Source organism: Pseudophryne corroboree, chromosome 6 (genome assembly GCF_028390025.1).
Source record: "Pseudophryne corroboree isolate aPseCor3 chromosome 6, aPseCor3.hap2, whole genome shotgun sequence".
Taxonomy (NCBI): domain Eukaryota; kingdom Metazoa; phylum Chordata; class Amphibia; order Anura; family Myobatrachidae; genus Pseudophryne; species Pseudophryne corroboree.
In genome coordinates, this window is record NC_086449.1 from 363,441,781 (window position 1) to 363,460,264 (window position 18,484).

The 18,484-nt window shown below is 44.3% G+C and overlaps 1 protein-coding gene across 1 annotated transcript in view; it reads right to left on the reverse strand.

Moving 5' to 3' along the window:
- Positions 1-18,484, reverse strand: part of OPN1SW (opsin 1, short wave sensitive) — a 73,830-nt gene that overhangs the window by 37,303 nt on the left and 18,043 nt on the right. Inside the window, exon 3 of the mRNA XM_063926678.1 lies at positions 5,204-5,369. Coding sequence (XP_063782748.1) covers positions 5,204-5,369 — 166 coding nt within the window. The remainder of the gene's footprint in view (positions 1-5,203; positions 5,370-18,484) is intronic.

Below are 18,484 nucleotides of genomic sequence, written 5' to 3' on the forward strand. Positions count from 1 at the left end.
ATTCACAAGCTGTATTCCCAGCAAGTGATAATCAAGGTACCCCTCCTACAACAGGGAAAGGGGTATTATTCCACGCTGTTTGTGGTACCGAAGCCGGACGGCTCGGTGAGACCCATTTTAAATCTGAAATCCTTGAACACTTACATAAAAAGGTTCAAGTTCAAGATGGAGTCACTCAGAGCAGTGATAGCGAACCTGGAAGAAGGGGACTATATGGTGTCTCTGGACATCAAGGATGCTTACCTCCATGTCCCAATTTGCCCTTCTCACCAAGGGTACCTCAGGTTTGTGGTACAGAACTGTCACTATCAGTTTCAGACGCTGCCGTTTGGATTGTCCACGGCACCCCGGGTCTTTACCAAGGTAATGGCCGAAATGATGATTCTTCTTCGAAGAAAAGGCGTCTTAATTATCCCTTACTTGGACGATCTCCTGATAAGGGCAAGGTCCAGAGAACAGTTAGAGGTCGGAGTAGCACTATCTCAAGTAGTACTACGACAGCACGGATGGATTCTAAATATTCCAAAATCACAGCTGATTCCGACGACACGTCTGCTGTTCCTAGGAATGATTCTGGACACAGTACAGAAAAAGGTGTTTCTCCCGGAAGAGAAAGCCAGGGAGTTATCCGACCTAGTCAGGAACCTCCTAAGACCAGGCCAAGTGTCAGTACATCAATGCACAAGGGTCCTGGGAAAGATAGTGGCTTCTTACGAAGCGATTCCATTCGGCAGATTCCACGCAAGAACTTTTCAGTGGGATCTGCTGGACAAATGGTCCGGATCGCATCTTCAAATGCATCAGCGGATAACCCTGTCTCCAAGGACAAGGGTGTCTCTCCTGTGGTGGTTACAGAGTGCTCATCTCCTAGAGGGCCGCAGATTCGGCATTCAGGATTGGGTCCTGGTGACCACGGATGCCAGCCTAAGGGGCTGGGGAGCAGTCACACAGGGAAGAAATTTCCAGGGCTTGTGGTCAAGCATGGAAACGTCACTTCACATAAATATCCTGGAACTCAGGGCCATTTACAATGCCCTAAGTCAGGCAAGACCTCTGCTTCAGGGTCAGCCGGTGTTGATCCAGTCGGACAACATCACGGCAGTCGCCCATGTAAACAGACAGGGCGGCACAAGAAGCAGGAGGGCAATGAAGGAAGTGGCAAGGATTCTTCGCTGGGCGGAAAATCATGTGATAGCACTGTCAGCAGTGTTCATTCCGGGAGTGGACAACTGGGAAGCAGACTTCCTCAGCAGACACGATCTTCACCCGGGGGAGTGGGGACTTCACCCAGAAGTCTTCCACATGATTGTGAACCGTTGGGAAAAACCAAAGGTGGACATGATGGCGTCCCGCCTCAACAAAAAACTGGAAGAGATGCTCACGGAAGACCCGTGGCCTCTACCTCTAAGAAAGGACCTGCTCCAGCAGGGACCATGTCTGTTCCAAGACTTACCGCGGCTGCGTTTGACGGCATGGCGGTTGAACGCCGGATCCTGAAGGAAAAAGGCATTCCGGATGAAGTCATCCCTACCCTGATCAAAGCCAGGAAGGATGTGACCGTACAACATTATCACCGTATTTGGCGAAAATATGTTGCCTGGTGCGAGGCCAGGAAGGCCCCTACAGAGGAATTTCAACTGGGTCGATTCCTGCATTTCCTGCAAACAGGACTGTCTATGGGCCTAAAATTAGGGTCCATTAAGGTTCAAATTTCGGCCCTGTCAATATTCTTCCAAAAAGAACTAGCTTCTGTTCCTGAAGTTCAGACGTTTGTCAAGGGAGTACTGCATATACAGCCTCCTTTTGTGCCTCCAGTGGCACCTTGGGATCTCAATGTAGTTTTGGGATTCCTAAAATCACATTGGTTTGAACCACTCACCACTGTGGACTTAAAATATCTCACATGGAAAGTGGTAATGCTGTTAGCCCTGGCTTCAGCCAGGCGTGTTTCAGAATTGGCGGCTTTATCCTATAAAAGCCCTTACCTAATTTTTCATACGGACAGGGCAGAATTGAGGACTCGTCCTCAATTTCTCCCTAAGGTGGTTTCAGCATTTCACTTAAACCAGCCTATTGTGGTGCCTGAGGCTACTAGGGATTTGGAGGATTCCAAGTTGCTGGACGTAGTCAGGGCCCTGAAAATATATGTTTCCAGGACGGCTGGAGTCAGAAAATCTGACTCGCTGTTTATCCTGTATGCACCCAACAAGCTGGGTGCTCCTGCTTCTAAGCAGACGATTGCTCGTTGGATTTGTAGTACAATTCAGCTTGCACATTCTGTGGCAGGCCTGCCACAGCCAAAATCTGTAAAAGCCCATTCCACACGGAAAGTGGGCTCATCTTGGGCGGCTGCCCGAGGGGTCTCGGCTTTACAACTTTGCCGAGCTGCTACTTGGTCAGGGGCAAACACGTTTGCTAAATTCTACAAATTTGATACCCTGGCTGAGGAGGACCTGGAGTTCTCTCATTCGGTGCTGCAGAGTCATCCGCACTCTCCCGCCCGTTTGGGAGCTTTGGTATAATCCCCATGGTCCTTTCGGAGTCCCCAGCATCCACTAGGACGTTAGAGAAAATAAGAATTTACTTACCGATAATTCTATTTCTCATAGTCCGTAGTGGATGCTGGGCGCCCATCCCAAGTGCGGATTGTCTGCATTACTTGTACATAGTTATTGTTACAAAAATCGGGTTTTTTGTTGTTGTGAGCCATCTTTTCAGAGGCTCCTTCTGTTATCATGCTGTTAACTGGGTTCAGATCACAAGTTGTACGGTGTGATTGGTGTGGCTGGTAGGAGTCTTACCCGGGATTCAAGATCCTTCCTTATTGTGTACGCTCGTCCGGGCACAGTATCCTAACTGAGGCTTGGAGGAGGGTCATAGGGGGAGGAGCCAGTGCACACCAGGTAGTCCTAAAGCTTTTTACTTTTGTGCCCAGTCTCCTGCGGAGCCGCTATTCCCCATGGTCCTTTCGGAGTCCCCAGCATCCACTACGGACTATGAGAAATAGAATTATCGGTAAGTAAATTCTTATTTTAAATTACAGGTATTGCACTGCAGTATTGCAACAATTATTTGTTGCAATACACATTACACATTGTTACAAGCGCCTTGTCCTCAAACACATTGTCAGTATCCTTTTTTGCTCAGGGCTGCTCAAACACAAAAAATCCCAGTAACAGCGCGGTTTTTCTTCTTTTTAAACGTGAAGATAGAATATACAGCGCTTCAAATTCATGATAAAATAAAAAAAAAAAAAAAAAATTGTAGTGTAATATGCAAATTTTATATAAGTCAAAATATAAACACCTTTGAAAAAGCTGCCAAGAGCAGCGAAACGTGTCAGGTGACCTGAACCAGCAGACTACATTTGGATGGCTTTGCTTGGACAATAATAGGATAGCACGCGCAAATATTTGTTTTCAGCTTTTAAATCCGGTTGGGATTCCCTGCAAATTGCTTTGGATGCCCAGCAGCCCTGGACCATCGCTAAAAAGGACTACACCCATTCATTACACTATCGGTAACAATTTCTACTGCTGGACTTAAGCCCATAATGGCCTCCAAGTAGAACTTTTACCTCTTACATGTTGGACTTTTTAAACCCATCAGCATGAGCATTTTGTAATGTGTATTGTATGTTTATATTTTGTCTTACATAAAATTGGAGGGGGAAGGGGCCTCCGGGGTGCCAGACCAAGTACCGGCGATTTCTCCTAAAGATAAAGATTTTAGGAAAATTGAGATTTGCTCTGGAGGTGTGAGAAAAAGACGCAGTGATTTCTATAGAAATGTCTCATTTTCTGTCCTTTAATTGAATAGCAAAACCCCCGGCTATGGGAAAACCCTGCGCCCAGAGATGTAGGAACCGGGGGGGGGGGGGGGGGGGGGGGAGAGGGCAGAGGGGGCAGGGGCCATGATTTTCTGTTGAGTGAGCAAAGACTGTGTTTTGTGAGCCACGCCGCATTGTATTTTTAATTTCCAGCTTTAACTAAATTCCACTATGGGGAGTATTCAATCACAGTTGAATCCTCTCCCCCTTACCCGTCATGCCAGCAGCAGCAGTATTGTTCTCCAGCCAGCACACGCTGCTTTGTGATGGTGCAGCAGCAACCCCATCTGCCTATGCAGGGGTAAGGGATAGGGGGGGAGTGATCACACTGATCATACCCCCATCTAGATTTGCCCCTGGCTGGGGGGGGGGGGGCGGAGCCAAATCAATGGAAAAAAATTAGTTCCCCGTAATTAGCATAAGGGGCATGCCCATGCATTCCACTGTTAGGCCACGCCCCCGAACAGGGCGGAGCGACTCTCATCTGGCACTGCAATGTGTGCTAGATACTGGCAAAGGGTTGGAGGGCCTCCCTGTCTTAAGCATACCTTCCCGCTTTTCGGACACTGTCCCGCTGTCCCTCCTGCGAGAAGCATTGTCCCGCGGGCGGGCGGGGCAGTTGGGGGAGGCATTGATCACCCGCTGCTCTGCAAAGCAGCCAGTGATCTCTGAATAGCACAGCATCTCTTCAGTGCGGGGAGTGAGCCGGGGGCTGCCCAGCTGCTCAGGGAGCGTGGGGCAAGCCCCAAAACAACGGAAAAATGGGTACTCTGCGTGCGGACACACCCACTCGACTGTTGTCACACCCCTCACACCCGAGGTCACGCCCCTTTTTCCGTGCAAGTGTCTCAACCCAGCAAGCTCAAAAGTTGGGAGGTAAGTCTTAAGTGCTCTGGGCCCCCCGAAGGCATAATCCGTCCCTGACCCTGTACACACTGAACGATTTTAAGCTGTGTGCACTGTCTTTACTGGAGCCGTGAAGTCAAGGATACGAAGTGTTAAGCAGAACATGAAATCTCTCCATTTGACCGTTGCAGGAGCACATGAAGTCATTTATCAGCTAACATTCCTGCATACACAATTTACACACTATACAGTTACCGGAACAATAACATAAAATTCAACTGATAATTGCATAGTGTGTATCCAGCCTTAGTGTTTAGTTTTTTGTTTTGTTTTTTTTGTATTACAGAAAATCTGTACAACTCCTTAATACAGATATGGTTATGTTGCTATGATATATTTTCACTGGACAGAATGAAAACAAATGACATAAATAATGTCTGTGCAGAATAACATATGTTTATGAATATATAGCAAACTCATATAGAAACTATAGGTTATTTATAATATACTAGTTAGTGCTGCACTCACCGCCCGCAGGGCCCCCAGTAACTGGGCATATGAGAAGCAGATCAGGCTCAAGGGTATAATAAAGCAGAAGATGAATATGAACCATGTGTAATATTCACTGCGATACTTAGTACCAACAGTGTACCAGTCTGGACCACAGGAGCACTGTAAGCCTTCTGGGATATACCTGCGTGAGAGAGAAAGGACACAGTGATACATGGTCACCAAAATGACCTGATGCAGAAAGTAAAAGTAAAGAGTAAATATCATCACTTAGTAAATAGTTCACGTAATATTAGAAATTTAATTTCCTTTAGTTTAAACTCACTATGATTTAGTTTCCCGGCTTACATCTGGGAGAAATGGATTAGCCAGCCTATATGATTAAGTATCCATTAAGTGTCTGAATTCACTAATACTCCTTACCCTCTCTCAGATCACAATCTTATCACCTGCAAGCTCTCCTCCATTACCTCAAACTCATTGTCACTGAAGTCCTCCAAACCTCCTCAAACCTGCATAAATATTAACACTATTCATTTTCAAGAACTTTCCACCTCACTCCAACAACTGCTTTCCCCTATTTCTGCATTCACTTCTCCTGAGACGGCTATATCACACCTGAACCAGTCTTTAGAAAAAGACCTTGATGAAGTGGCTCCAACTACTCATCACACTCTACGTAGGCCTAGATGTCAACCGTAGAACTCTAAATGAACAAGACACCTACAAAAACTCTTAAGTAAAGTTAAATGTCAGTGGCGTAAATCTCGTACTCCAAGCAACTTCCTCACATATAAGACTATCTACCACTCCTATCATAAAACCCTGGACACTGGCAAACAAACATATTTCGGATCTCTCATCTTTGCACAAGCTTCTAACCCTAAGTGACTTTTTAATACATTTAAAAAACATTTTAACTCTACCTAACCCAACCCATCAGCCATTATCAATGCACAAGATCTTGCGTCCTACTTCAAGGACAAGATTGATAAGATCTGAAATGCAATGGTATGCTTTTCCTTAGCCAGTGACCTGCTCAAATCCCTACCTGAACCCTCTGGGACCTTCTCTTCACTTGATCCCACAAATGAAGCTGAAGTGTAAACACTCTTTTCATCCTCCTACTCTACTATATCTCCTCTTGATCCTATACCCTCACAAATCAGAAAAACTCTGTCTCCCGTGTCAACCTTAACTAAAATCTGTAATCTCTCTCTCTGTGATTACTCCCATTCTGCAAGAACAAAATTGTGACCCTAACTCTCTCTACACAGTCCCATCTCTCAGCTTCCATGCCACTTCAAACTACTTGAGAGAATTGCCAACACTCGCCTCAAACACTTTCTTAACTTGCACAAATTATTGGACTCACTTCAGTCAGGCTTTCGTTCCCAACACTCAACAGAGACAGCACTGACTAAAGTAGTTAATGATCTGGTCACTGATAAAGGCAATAAGTCACTTCTTATTCTCTGCTTCTTTTAACAATGTTGACCGCTCTCTTATCATATAAACACTACAATCCTTACATCTTCAGGACACAGCCCTTTCTTGGTTCTCATCCTACCTATCTAATCACTCTTCCAGTGTTCACTTCTCTAATTCCACCTCCTCTTTGCTCCTCTTAACCAAATTACACCAACATACATCTCTTTGCTTATCTCAAAATATCTCCCAACCTTTCCTCTCCACTCTGACAAGATTTGTGTCTCTCATCCACACATTACTCACTCCCATTCACGATTACAGGACTTAGGGCTGCACCCACTCTATGGAATACCCCCCCCCCTCCCCCCCCCACACACACAACAACACTCTTAAGTCTCCAAACCTTCAAGCGTTCCTTGAAAACTCACCGCTTCAAGTAAGCTTGTCAAATTCAGATACCGCCAACATAATATTCATAAGCTTTCCTTATTACATCCCCTCTGTAGAGTCCACACATAACCTCACATATTTTGTCTTTCTGACTTTCACATCCTCCTAACCCCAGGCAAAAATTGCTGTGTGACTATATCAAAAAGCACACCAAGAACCTTTGCAATGTGGCTGGACCATTATGCAATAGATAGCACCTATCCTTGTGTATCAATACCTATTTCCCTGTACATTGTAAGCTTGCAAGCGGGGCCTTCCTACCTCTATGTCTGTCTGTTATTACTAGTTTTGTTCTATCACTGTTGTTTCCAATTGTACAGTGCAATGAAATATGCTGCAATATATAAGAAACTGTTAATAATGAAATACAACAAAACCAATGTGTATGGCGCTAGATTAAAAAATGTAACCTCTAGATATAGAGAGGACAACCTAAACTTGGCTGCCTTCACAATGTGGACCTGGAAATCCACCCAACATGAAAATGTGAGCCAAAAATATATAAGTGAAGGCGCACAAGATATTAACCGACTGCTGTTTTGATACAAATTAATGATTTATTTCAAAATAATAATTAAAATCTTAAAATGCAAACAGTAAGACAAAATTATTAGCATAAGACCATGAAAGGCATTAATTCTGTCAATTACTCCACATAAAATTAAATGTAAACTCCACACAGATTATGCTTCGGTTAGTATAATGCTCCTTCAGACAGAAAAGGCTTAATTGCATGCACCTATATGGATTAAAACAATTAGCAAAAAGTTATCCTTCAGCTGAAGTGATTCATGCACATATATAGGCAGGATTAGTATTTGTTCCAAGCAGACTGGCTGTTAGTTGTGTGGATAATGAATCACAAGAAAGAAGCTTAATTGCATGCACTTGTATGGATTAGAGCAATTATAAGATAGTTCTCCTTCAGCTGAATAGGTCTAATTTCATGCACACATATAGGTAATTTATATATATTGGCTCCAAACAAGCTGACTGTTTAATTGTGCAGAGAATAAATCACAGGTGATAATTTTCAAACAAGCCACTTAGGAAAGGGTGCTGTTCGTGTAATGGGTGTTGTTAATACTTCACCCATCCATTAGTATCAGGAGCGCTCCTGGAATGTGCAAAACCCATGTGTCCTCCTGGTGATTCCTCCTGCCTGGTCCACAGTAGCTGGAATCCTGGTATCAGATGCAGGGGATGGGGGACTCGTAGCTGTGTCCACGGATTCATGCACAGCCGCAGCGGCTGTGGGAGAGTGGAAACGCCTGCGTGTGTCGCGTGCTGCTACTTCCGGGTTCAGGCTTCCGGAATTTGCGTTCCACTTGCGGTTCACTTGGAAATGAGTCACCTGACGCGTTTCTCCGCCCACAAAGATGGCGGTTTAATCATTTCCAAGTAATTGCTCTAATCCATACAAGTGCATGCAATTAAGCTTCTTTCTTGTGATTCATTATCCACACAACTAACAGCCAGTCTGCTTGGTTCGGGCGCGCTCGGGTTAACTGAGCCATACGGGAGAATCCGAGTATGCCTCGGACCCGTGTAAAATGGGTGAAGTTCGGGGGGGTTCGGTTTCCGAGGAACCGAACCCGCTCATCACTACCAGGGCCTCAGCCGTTCCTTGCCACTCCGTGTCGTAAATGGCATATTGGCAAGTTTACGCTTCTCCTCAGACGCTTTTAATTTAGATTTTTGGGTCATTTTACTGAACTTTAGTGTTTTGGATTTTACATGCTCTCTACTATGACATTGGGCATCGGCCTTGGCAGACGACGTTGATGGCATTTCATCGTCTCGGCCATGACTAATGGTAGCAGCTTCAGCACGAGGTGGATGTGGATCTTGATCTTTCCCTATTTTACCCTCCACATTTTTGTTCTCCATTTTTTAATGTGTGGAATTATATGCCAGTATCAATAGCAATGGCCTACTATATACTGTGCAAAACTGAAATGCACCACAGGTATGGATGGATAGTATACTTGACGACACAGAGGTAGGTAGCGCAGTGGCCTTCCGTACCGTACTGCTATATATACTGGTGGTCACTGTCAGCAAACTGCAAAACTAAAATGCACCACAGGTATAGAATCTAGATGGATAGTATACTTGACGACACAGAGGTAGGTAGAGCAGTGGCCTTCCGTACCGTACTGCTATATATACTGGTGGTCACTATCAGCAAACTGCAAAACTAAAATGCACCACAGGTATAGAATCTAGATGGATAGTATACTTGACGACACAGAGGTAGGTAGAGCAGTGGCCTTCCGTACTGTACTGCTATATATACTGGTGGTCACTGTCAGCAAACTGCAAAACTAAAATGCACCACAGGTATAGAATCTAGATGGATAGTATACTTGACGACACAGAGGTAGGTAGAGCAGTGGCCTTCCGTACCGTACTGCTATATATACTGGTGGTCACTGTCAGCAAAACTCTGCACTGTACTCCTCCTATATAATACTGCTGGTCCCCAGTCCCCACAATAAAGCAGTGTGAACACAGATATATGCAGCACACTGAGCACAGATATGGAGTGTTTTTCAGGCAGACAACATATACTGGTGGTCACTGTCAGCAAAACTCTGCACTGTACTCCTCCTATATAATACTGCTGGTCCCCAGTCCCCACAATAAAGCAGTGTGAGCACAGATATATGCAGCACACTGAGCACAGATATGGAGTGTTTTTCAGGCAGACAACGTATACTGGTGGTCACTGTCAGCAAAACTCTGCACTGTACTCCTCCTATATAATATACTGGTGGTCCCCAGTCCCCACAATAAAGCAGTGTGAGCACAGATATATGCAGCACACTGAGCACAGATATGGAGTGTTTTTCAGGCAGACAACGTATACTGGTGGTCACTGTCAGCAAAACTCTGCACTGTACTCCTCCTATATAATACAGCTGCTCCCCAGTCCCCACAATTAAGCAATAAGCACAAATATTTGCATCAACATTAATAAACGGAGAGGACGCCAGCCACGTCCTCTCCCTAACATTTCTAATGCACGAGTGAAAATGGCGGCGACGCGCGGCTGCTTATATAGAATACGAATCTCGCGAGAATCCGACAGCGGGATGATGACGTTCGGGCGCGCTCGGGTTAACCGAGCCATACGGGAGAATCCGAGTATGCCTCGGACCCGTGTAAAATGGGTGAAGTTCGGGGGGGTTCGGTTTCCGAGGAACCGAACCCGCTCATCACTACTATATATGTGCATGAATCATTTCAGCTGAAGGAGAACTTTTTTCTAATTGTTTTAATCCATACAGGTGCATGCAATTAAGCCTTTTCTGTCTGAAGGAGCATTATACTAACCAAAGCATAATCTATGTGGAGTTTACATTTAATTTTATGTGGAGTAATTGACAGAATTAATGCCTGTCATGGTCTTATTGTTATAATCATTAATTTGTATCAAAACAGCAGTCGGTTAATATCTTGTGCGCATTCACTTATATATTTTTGGCTCACATAATCTCCTATATATTAGCCCAGATCTGTGACTTTGTGCTTCATTTGCTAACGCTGGGCGGAGTCACAATGCTGGGCGGAGTCACAGATTTGGCCTAAGATATAGGAGGAATAGGAGGAAAAAGCAGACAACCGGCCACTGTGTGATTGCCTGGTGGAGGAGGACGGGTAACGGCCGCGGCTGCGAGACGCTCGACCAGTCACTGTGAGGCGGCGGCAGTGGAGAGCCGGTCGGCAGGCCGTGGCGGCAGTCAGCTGGCAACTGTGTGATTGCCTGGAGGAGGAGGACGGGTAACAGGCCGCGGCTGCGAGAGGCTCGACCAGTCACTGTGAGACGGCGGCAGCGGAGGACGAAGCCGCCGGGTAGGATGAGAGCGGGGAGCCGCCGCCGGAAGACGGAGACAAGCAAGTGACCCAGTGCAGTACACAGCAGCTGCAGCACCTTCTCCCCTCCCCAGCCCACACTATGTGTATATACCTGTACATGCCCTATGTACTCCCTCCATACACACATACAGTATATACCTGCTGTACACACACCCACCCCACACACACACACACACATATATATATACCTGCTGTACACACACCTACCCCCCACACAACCCCCCCACACACATATATATACCTGCTGTACACGCACACACACCCCACACACACATATATATATATATATATATATACATATACCTGCTGTACACACACACACACACACACACACACACACACACACACACCATATATCTATCTGCTGTACACACACCTACCCCCCCCCACACACATATATATACACCTGCTGTACACCCCCCCACACATATATATATATATACCTGCTGTACACACATCTACCCCCACACACATATATATATACCTGCTGTACACCCCCCCACACACATATATATATATATATATACCTGCTGTACACACACACACATATATATACACACCTGCTGTACACACACCTACCCCCCTACACACACACATATATATACCTGCTGTACACACACCCACCCCCCACACACATATATATACCTGCTGTACACACATCTACCCCCCCCCCCACACATATATATCTATATATATATATATATATATATATATATACACACCTGCTGTACACACATCTACCCCCCCACACACATATATATACCTGCTGTACACACATCTACCCCCCACACACATATATATACCTACTGTACACACATCTACCCCCCCACACACACATATATATATATACCTGCTGTACATACATCTCCCCCCCCCCCCATCTCCTATATATTAGCCCAGATCCGTGACTTTGTGCCTCATTTGCTAAGTCAAGCCATAGAGATGTGGGCTAATATATAGGAGATAGCCATAGGAAATCTGCCCTAATATATGTGAGCAGGATACATAACTGACCGCAGGTTATATCAGCGTGGCCGCCGTCGCGGCTCCGCCCCCCCTCCCGAGAGACAGCAGCACCAGCTTAAGGCTCCGCCCCCCCTTGCCGGCCATTGGTTCCGACCCTGATGCGGTCCACCCCCCCCTCCGCAAGCCATTGGTTAAGACTCCGATGCGGCCCCCCTCTGCCAGCCATTTGTCGAGTCTCCGTCGAGCCCCCCCCCCCCCCCCGGCACACTCCGCCCGCCATTGGCCAGACGCCGCCAGGACGCGCTGTGATTGGCAGTCCGTGCAGCTGCCACTGGAATGCCTGCCTCCTGCTAGCCCACCACTCACACAGGGAGACGCTGCCGCCAACGGGACAGCGAAAGAACGCGAGGGACAACCCGTACGCTCCGTCCCCTGCCACTGAGCCACACCAGGTAACCAGCCTAATCACAGCGCGCAGCGCGCCCCCTGTACCACTGACGCTTACACACGTAACGCCCCCTGTACCACTGACGCTTACACACGTAACGCCCCCTGTACCAGTGCCGCTTACACACGTAACGCCCCCTGTACCAGTGACGCTTACACACGTAACGCTCCCTGCACCAGTGACGCTTACACACGTAACGCCCCCTGTACCAGTGATGCTTACACACGTAATGCCCCCTGTACCACTGACGCTTACACACGTTACGCCCCCTGTACCAGTGACGCAACGCCCCCCTGTACCAGTGCCGCTTACACACGTAACATAATAAAAACATTGCACGCCACAAGGGTGTGCAAGGGTTAAAGGGGCGTAGCCCCTTACGACGGTGTGAAGAGCGCCCGTAGGGCGCGATGAATCACCTAGTAATGAAATAACAACACTATCTGTAATTCAAGCTTTCATCCCTACAGATTCTTGCTGTGGGTCCACGATGGGTTTGCTGGTGCTTTATTAGGAAACTAAAAGAAAAACCCTCACCAAACTTTTGAAATCCAAGTACAGGTTCCTATACATCGGGAGAGTATCAGGCCAATTCACAATTCTTCCGATGCCTGTGTCGGGGAAGCAGCAAACACAAAAATGTTGGAAATCCTCAATTTGCGGACTCTGATCCAAAGATTATTGGATACGGTGAATTGTGGATTTAGAACATGTTGTATTTTATCATCCCACCGACAAATCGGCAATGAGGAATTGGCCCGAAGATGTATGGCCCACATAATTCTATTTTGTGTGACAAGTAACACTACATAACTGATTTATAATAATAATAATGTAATAATAAATATTGACTCCCTTATTCGTTAGCCAAGGCAATACAAAGTCACATTGTCACTAGACTTAATTTGCCTAGACACAATGGGGTATATTTACTAAAATTCGTATTTTTCAGAATGAGCTTAAAGTTCAAACACGAATGACATCGAATGTGTAAAAGTGCAACTTTTTGAATGGATTACGACTCATTTACTAAGCTGTCGTATTTGACATTTTCGTGTTTTCCGATGTCGATGTCATTCGTGTTTTTCTAAGGTAGAATGCAGGCGATTTTGTATATTTGCGGCCGTGTTGTGCGTTTTTTTTCTGACTGCGTCATTTTTCTGTTACGGCAGTGTTTATCCTTTCCCGGCCGCGTTTTTTTTCTAAGTTTCGTTTTTGTCACTCGTCCGTGATTGGTTTGTTTCGTGATGGAGGAGTGTCTGTGCTCATTACTATAAATCCGCCCCAAACCGGCCGCACCTCGTGGGTTTAGTTAGTGGAGAGGTGAGAGGAAGGTGTGTTAGGAGTTGGTGAGTTGTTTGGAGTTTTTGGCGGTTTGGAGGAGGTTCTTTGCGATTGTTGAGTGCTGTACTGTGTGTGTAAATAGTCTTGTCATACTTGTTGTGTAGTTATTTAAAAGTCTGTCTAGTTTTTTGTATTTGTTTTTTATTTTGCGTCTATTGTCATTGTGTGTGTGTGTGTGTGTGTGTGTGTGTGTGTGTGTGTGTGTGTTTGGTGTGTGGTGTGTAGTGGTAGTGGAGGAGTGTGTTTACTGATTTTTTTTCTCAGTGTTATTTGTTGTTTGTCCTGATTATGTCCCAGTCAGAGGTGAGTGTGGTGGAGGAGGTGAGTGAGAGGGAGGAGGTGAGTGAGGTGGAGGAGGTGAGTGAGGTGGAGGAGGTGAGTGAGAGGGAGGAGGTGAGTGAGGTGGAGGAGGTGAGTGAGGTGGAGGAGGTGAGTGAGAGGGAGGAGGTTAGTGAGGCAGAGGAGGAGGGTGAGGTTGCTGCTGCGGCCTCCAGTGAGAGTGAGAGTGATGCTGATGGCGCTCCGCAGCCACGCACCACTACGAAGACAGGCAGAAATGTAAAATTTAGTCACGCAGAAAATGTGGCATTGGTGAATGAGTTAATGCGTCATCATCGGCACCTGTTTGGCCCTCAGGCCTCCAAGGTAACATCTCGCAGAAAGGCTGTGCTGTGGGGTCAAGTAGTTTCGGCAGTGAACTGCGAGGGTGTGGTGAGGCGGACTGAGGACACTTGCCGAAAGCGATTTTATGACATAAAGCGCAGGGTAAAGGCAAAGATGGCCAAGGAGGCAAAGTCAGCCCGACAAACTGGGGGTGGCCATCCTTTCATTGCCACATATGCTGAGTGGGAGGAGCCCATGCGTCGCATTATTCCACACGAAGTTGTCCGTGCCACTCATGTCAGAGATTCTGATTGGCCCAGGCAGGATGGTGAGTATTGTTTTGTTTCTTCTTATCAGTGTAATTGTTTTAAAAATGTGTTTTAATGTGGGCAAAACTGTTTTTAGTGTTTGGCATATTTGTTGCATTGAGGATGTGTTGTTTTAATGTGTTTGTGTGTGAGGGATATGTATTATGACATATGAAATGTTTGTGTGTTTTATTTTTTATTTTATTTTTTTTGGGTTTTTCGCCATCATTTACGTTATGTAAAAGGAAAGATTATGTGTGCCATATGGGGCTCAGACCATACTGTAATTTTTGCAATTTGTATGTTCCAAGTTTGATAGTTTAATGTTTAAATCTATTAATATTGGCTTACGTTGTCTGGTACAAATTGTTGAAGTAGTGATGTGTGTAAAATGTTGTGTTCCTAGTTGTAACCATTACCTTTATCCATTTATGTTGAATGTGCTTAGCATGGTTTTTTTGTTTTCAGTATCAGATGGTATATTGGCTGCAGCTGATTTTTGTAAGTTCTACTGTATGTATAAGTTGTAAGCATATGTGGTATTTGAATATAGCATTTGTTATGTAGTGTTTTACTGCACATTCCTTGTTTGTGGCAAACATCTATGTTGTAGTAAGCATAGGTTTTTTTGTTAAAGTAAGCAGGTGTGGTCATGTTGTTGTATTTTTAGATGTATATTATATCTGTACTTGCTGACGACAATATATGGCGGACCATTTTTAATATCAATTTTCTAAACACAGGTATGGTTTTGATTTTCCTAATGGCTACATGGCTAATGTTGATTATCATGTTGTAAATGTTTTGGCAAAAATACATACCATAATGATAAATATTTTTCAGTGTCACAAAGAAGAGCAGCCCGTAGTAGCAGGACAAATGTTGCACAGGAGGATGCTGCTGCTACTACAGGTAAAGTATCCTTTATGGTTTATTTTTGCTAAAAAATATTTTTGAAAATACACTAATGTATTGTGTTTTTCCATAGTCCCATCCAGGCCACACCTTAGTCCGCAAATGCGCACAGGACAACCAACATCCAGCCGCAAACACGTGGCGACGAAAAGACCACGCCCAGATCTCCCGAGGGCCACATCTGCATCTCCCCCTCACAGACGCATCTCTACTGTGTCCTCAAGGCCACCATCAGATTTACTAGCACCTTCCCCACCACGGGAAGCAGAATCCCCTCATCTGGCTGGTGAGTCCATAAAATAACACATCTGAACACTTACAAACACAGTGTACTTCTGATAATTATGTCAACGAAACAAACACACAGTAATGCAGCGTCAGTATAATTTTTTAAAATAATAAAACAAACATTAATGTAAAGGGCTGAACACCTCCTCACTAAAGCAACAAAACTACATGAGTGCACACTTGAGGTATACAGTAATATAATGCTTATTAAAGTGCACACCATAATCTGCTGGGCAAGCTTCAGCACATGAGTATCATTGCTTATTGGGTTTTAATCTTATTATTAATATTTTCCTTGATTTATATGGCGGCACAAGGGATCCGCAGCGCCCATAACACAGTACATAATTAAATCTGCAAACCTTGAAAAGCACACTTATACTACAGGACAAAATAGGACAGGTTTAGAAAAGCCGGTGTTAGGTGCCATCAAAGGGAGTATTGATTATAAGAAAAATAATTAAAGAAAAGGAACATGAGGAAAGAAGTCCCTGCTCCTGCGACCTTACAAAAAAAGAAAAATTGTTGGTCTACTATGTCATTCATGTTGTGTTTTCTGCCTCATCTTACTTCAACAGGGTTTGTACATGATTGTTTTTGTGTCTATTCCTGATTGTCTAATGTTTTTAAATCAAGCAAAACCACGAACCTAAAACAAAATAGGGGCTTCCGTTATGAAAAATATTTGTTGTGGCTTTTGTTACAAACATATGTGTTTTTTTTTTTTGACAAACAGAATAATAAATGCAATGCAATATGATAGAAGTTTAAAATACATGTTGCATATTACTACAATGTTGTATTCTTATACCACACACAGATGATGACAGCATGCCCACGGACCAGCAGACACTGCAAACTGATGCCACGTTTGTTCTGGATCTCCGCCCATTACAGACAACGCAACCTAGCACGGTACCTGTGGCCCCGCCTCCACAACAAACAAGTCCGCAACCAATAATGAGCCCAAGTACACCACTGGCTCAAACTGAAGAGCAGACATTTTGGGCCAACTGGGCAAACCACCAGAGGCTCAATTCAGAGTGTCTCCAAAGACAAAATCAGCTGCTGGCAAGTCTGCCACATTACATGCCACGCATAAGTCGAAATCTCAGCAGAGAACATTTGGAAACCAGTCGTGTGGCGACTTGTCTGGAGCAAATGCGGGCAGAAAACAGCACCATGATGACCACTTTACAGCGAATTCTGTATAAACAAATGAGGCAACACCAAAACTACCTGCATCTCCTTGAAAGGAACAATAGCCTTACAGAAAGTCTGGGTAGAATTATAGACAATAACACGGCCTCCAATAACCAATTAAATGCTACACTCACTAACTTAAGCCACAACATAAGTGCTTTACACTCCCAACAAGCGAGCACTAGCTCAGGAACTACAACTCCAATAAATACCCCAGTGACCTCCCCAATAAGGTGGTCAAGCAGATCAAGAGCTCATGTCCCTGGCCCCACCTCTGAAGCCCCCAAGGCTACACGAAAAAAATAAAGCCAGCCTCTGCAGATGACAGATGCATAAGTGGGGTTAACACTGTCTGTTGACGTTTGCAATGTACACACTTTCACACTTTAATAAACATATTTGTGGTTTAAACATAAAAATGTTGTGGATAATCTTTCGTTCTACCATTTCTGAGGGTGAGATGTTAATCTTGTACTTATTGACCTTTTAAAGTATCACAATTATATGTGTAATTTTTGGTGAGGGTGCAACACATGTAAACACGCTTTTCAAAAGCAGGTCTATTTTTTCGTCGTATTTTTTTACGATTCTATCTTGAACACGAACGTAATGGACCTTTCACGGTTAAAAATACAAATACGAACTCTTGGTAAATTACCGAGTTCAAGCAAATAACAGGCGTATTTGACCGATGGTGTATTCATTCGTATTTTTTTTCGTTGACTTCCAAAAAAATACGAATGCCCTCATCACTGCCGAGATTTGTGTTTAGTAAATGACCGAGATGACACTTTGAAGAAAAAACACCATCTAGGTCAAAATCGGGAGCTTAGTAAATATACCCCAATGAGTCCACGTCACAGCATGTGTGAACCCAACATATGTGTAACTGCCAATCCAAATGACCATTAAATTATCATGGATGGAGAATCCAGTTGGGCGATAGTTGGATTTACAGTTGTTGTTGTTGTTGTTGTTGTTATTATTATTATTATTATTATTATTATTAATTGTGAATTTAGTCATTGTTATAAAAGGCTGACAGTGTCTTATAGGGATTCACTCTTAGAAGGGTATCCAATTAGTATGAGAAATCAAAAGTTTATTTGACCTAGCACTAGTCGGTAATTTAAATACCGTCTGCTTTTTAGTGGGTATACTCGCCCCACTTGAATAGAAATATACACAAAGTCTCCACTTGTGGAGAAAAAAAGCGCTGGTATTTAAACAATTTAATAATTGGTATAATACATACATATTACATAAAAATAAAAACAATGTTACAATGTATAAAAAAATACACTTAAAATATGTATATTATATCACCGGCTGGCAAGTAGAAAAAAGTCCCAAATGAAGGATCACTTATTGAGTTAGACCACTGAATGCTTTGTCACTTGTCAGTATAAATGTTGTTTGTCTATATAATCAGCAGAAAAAGGTTACAAATTGATATAGTCC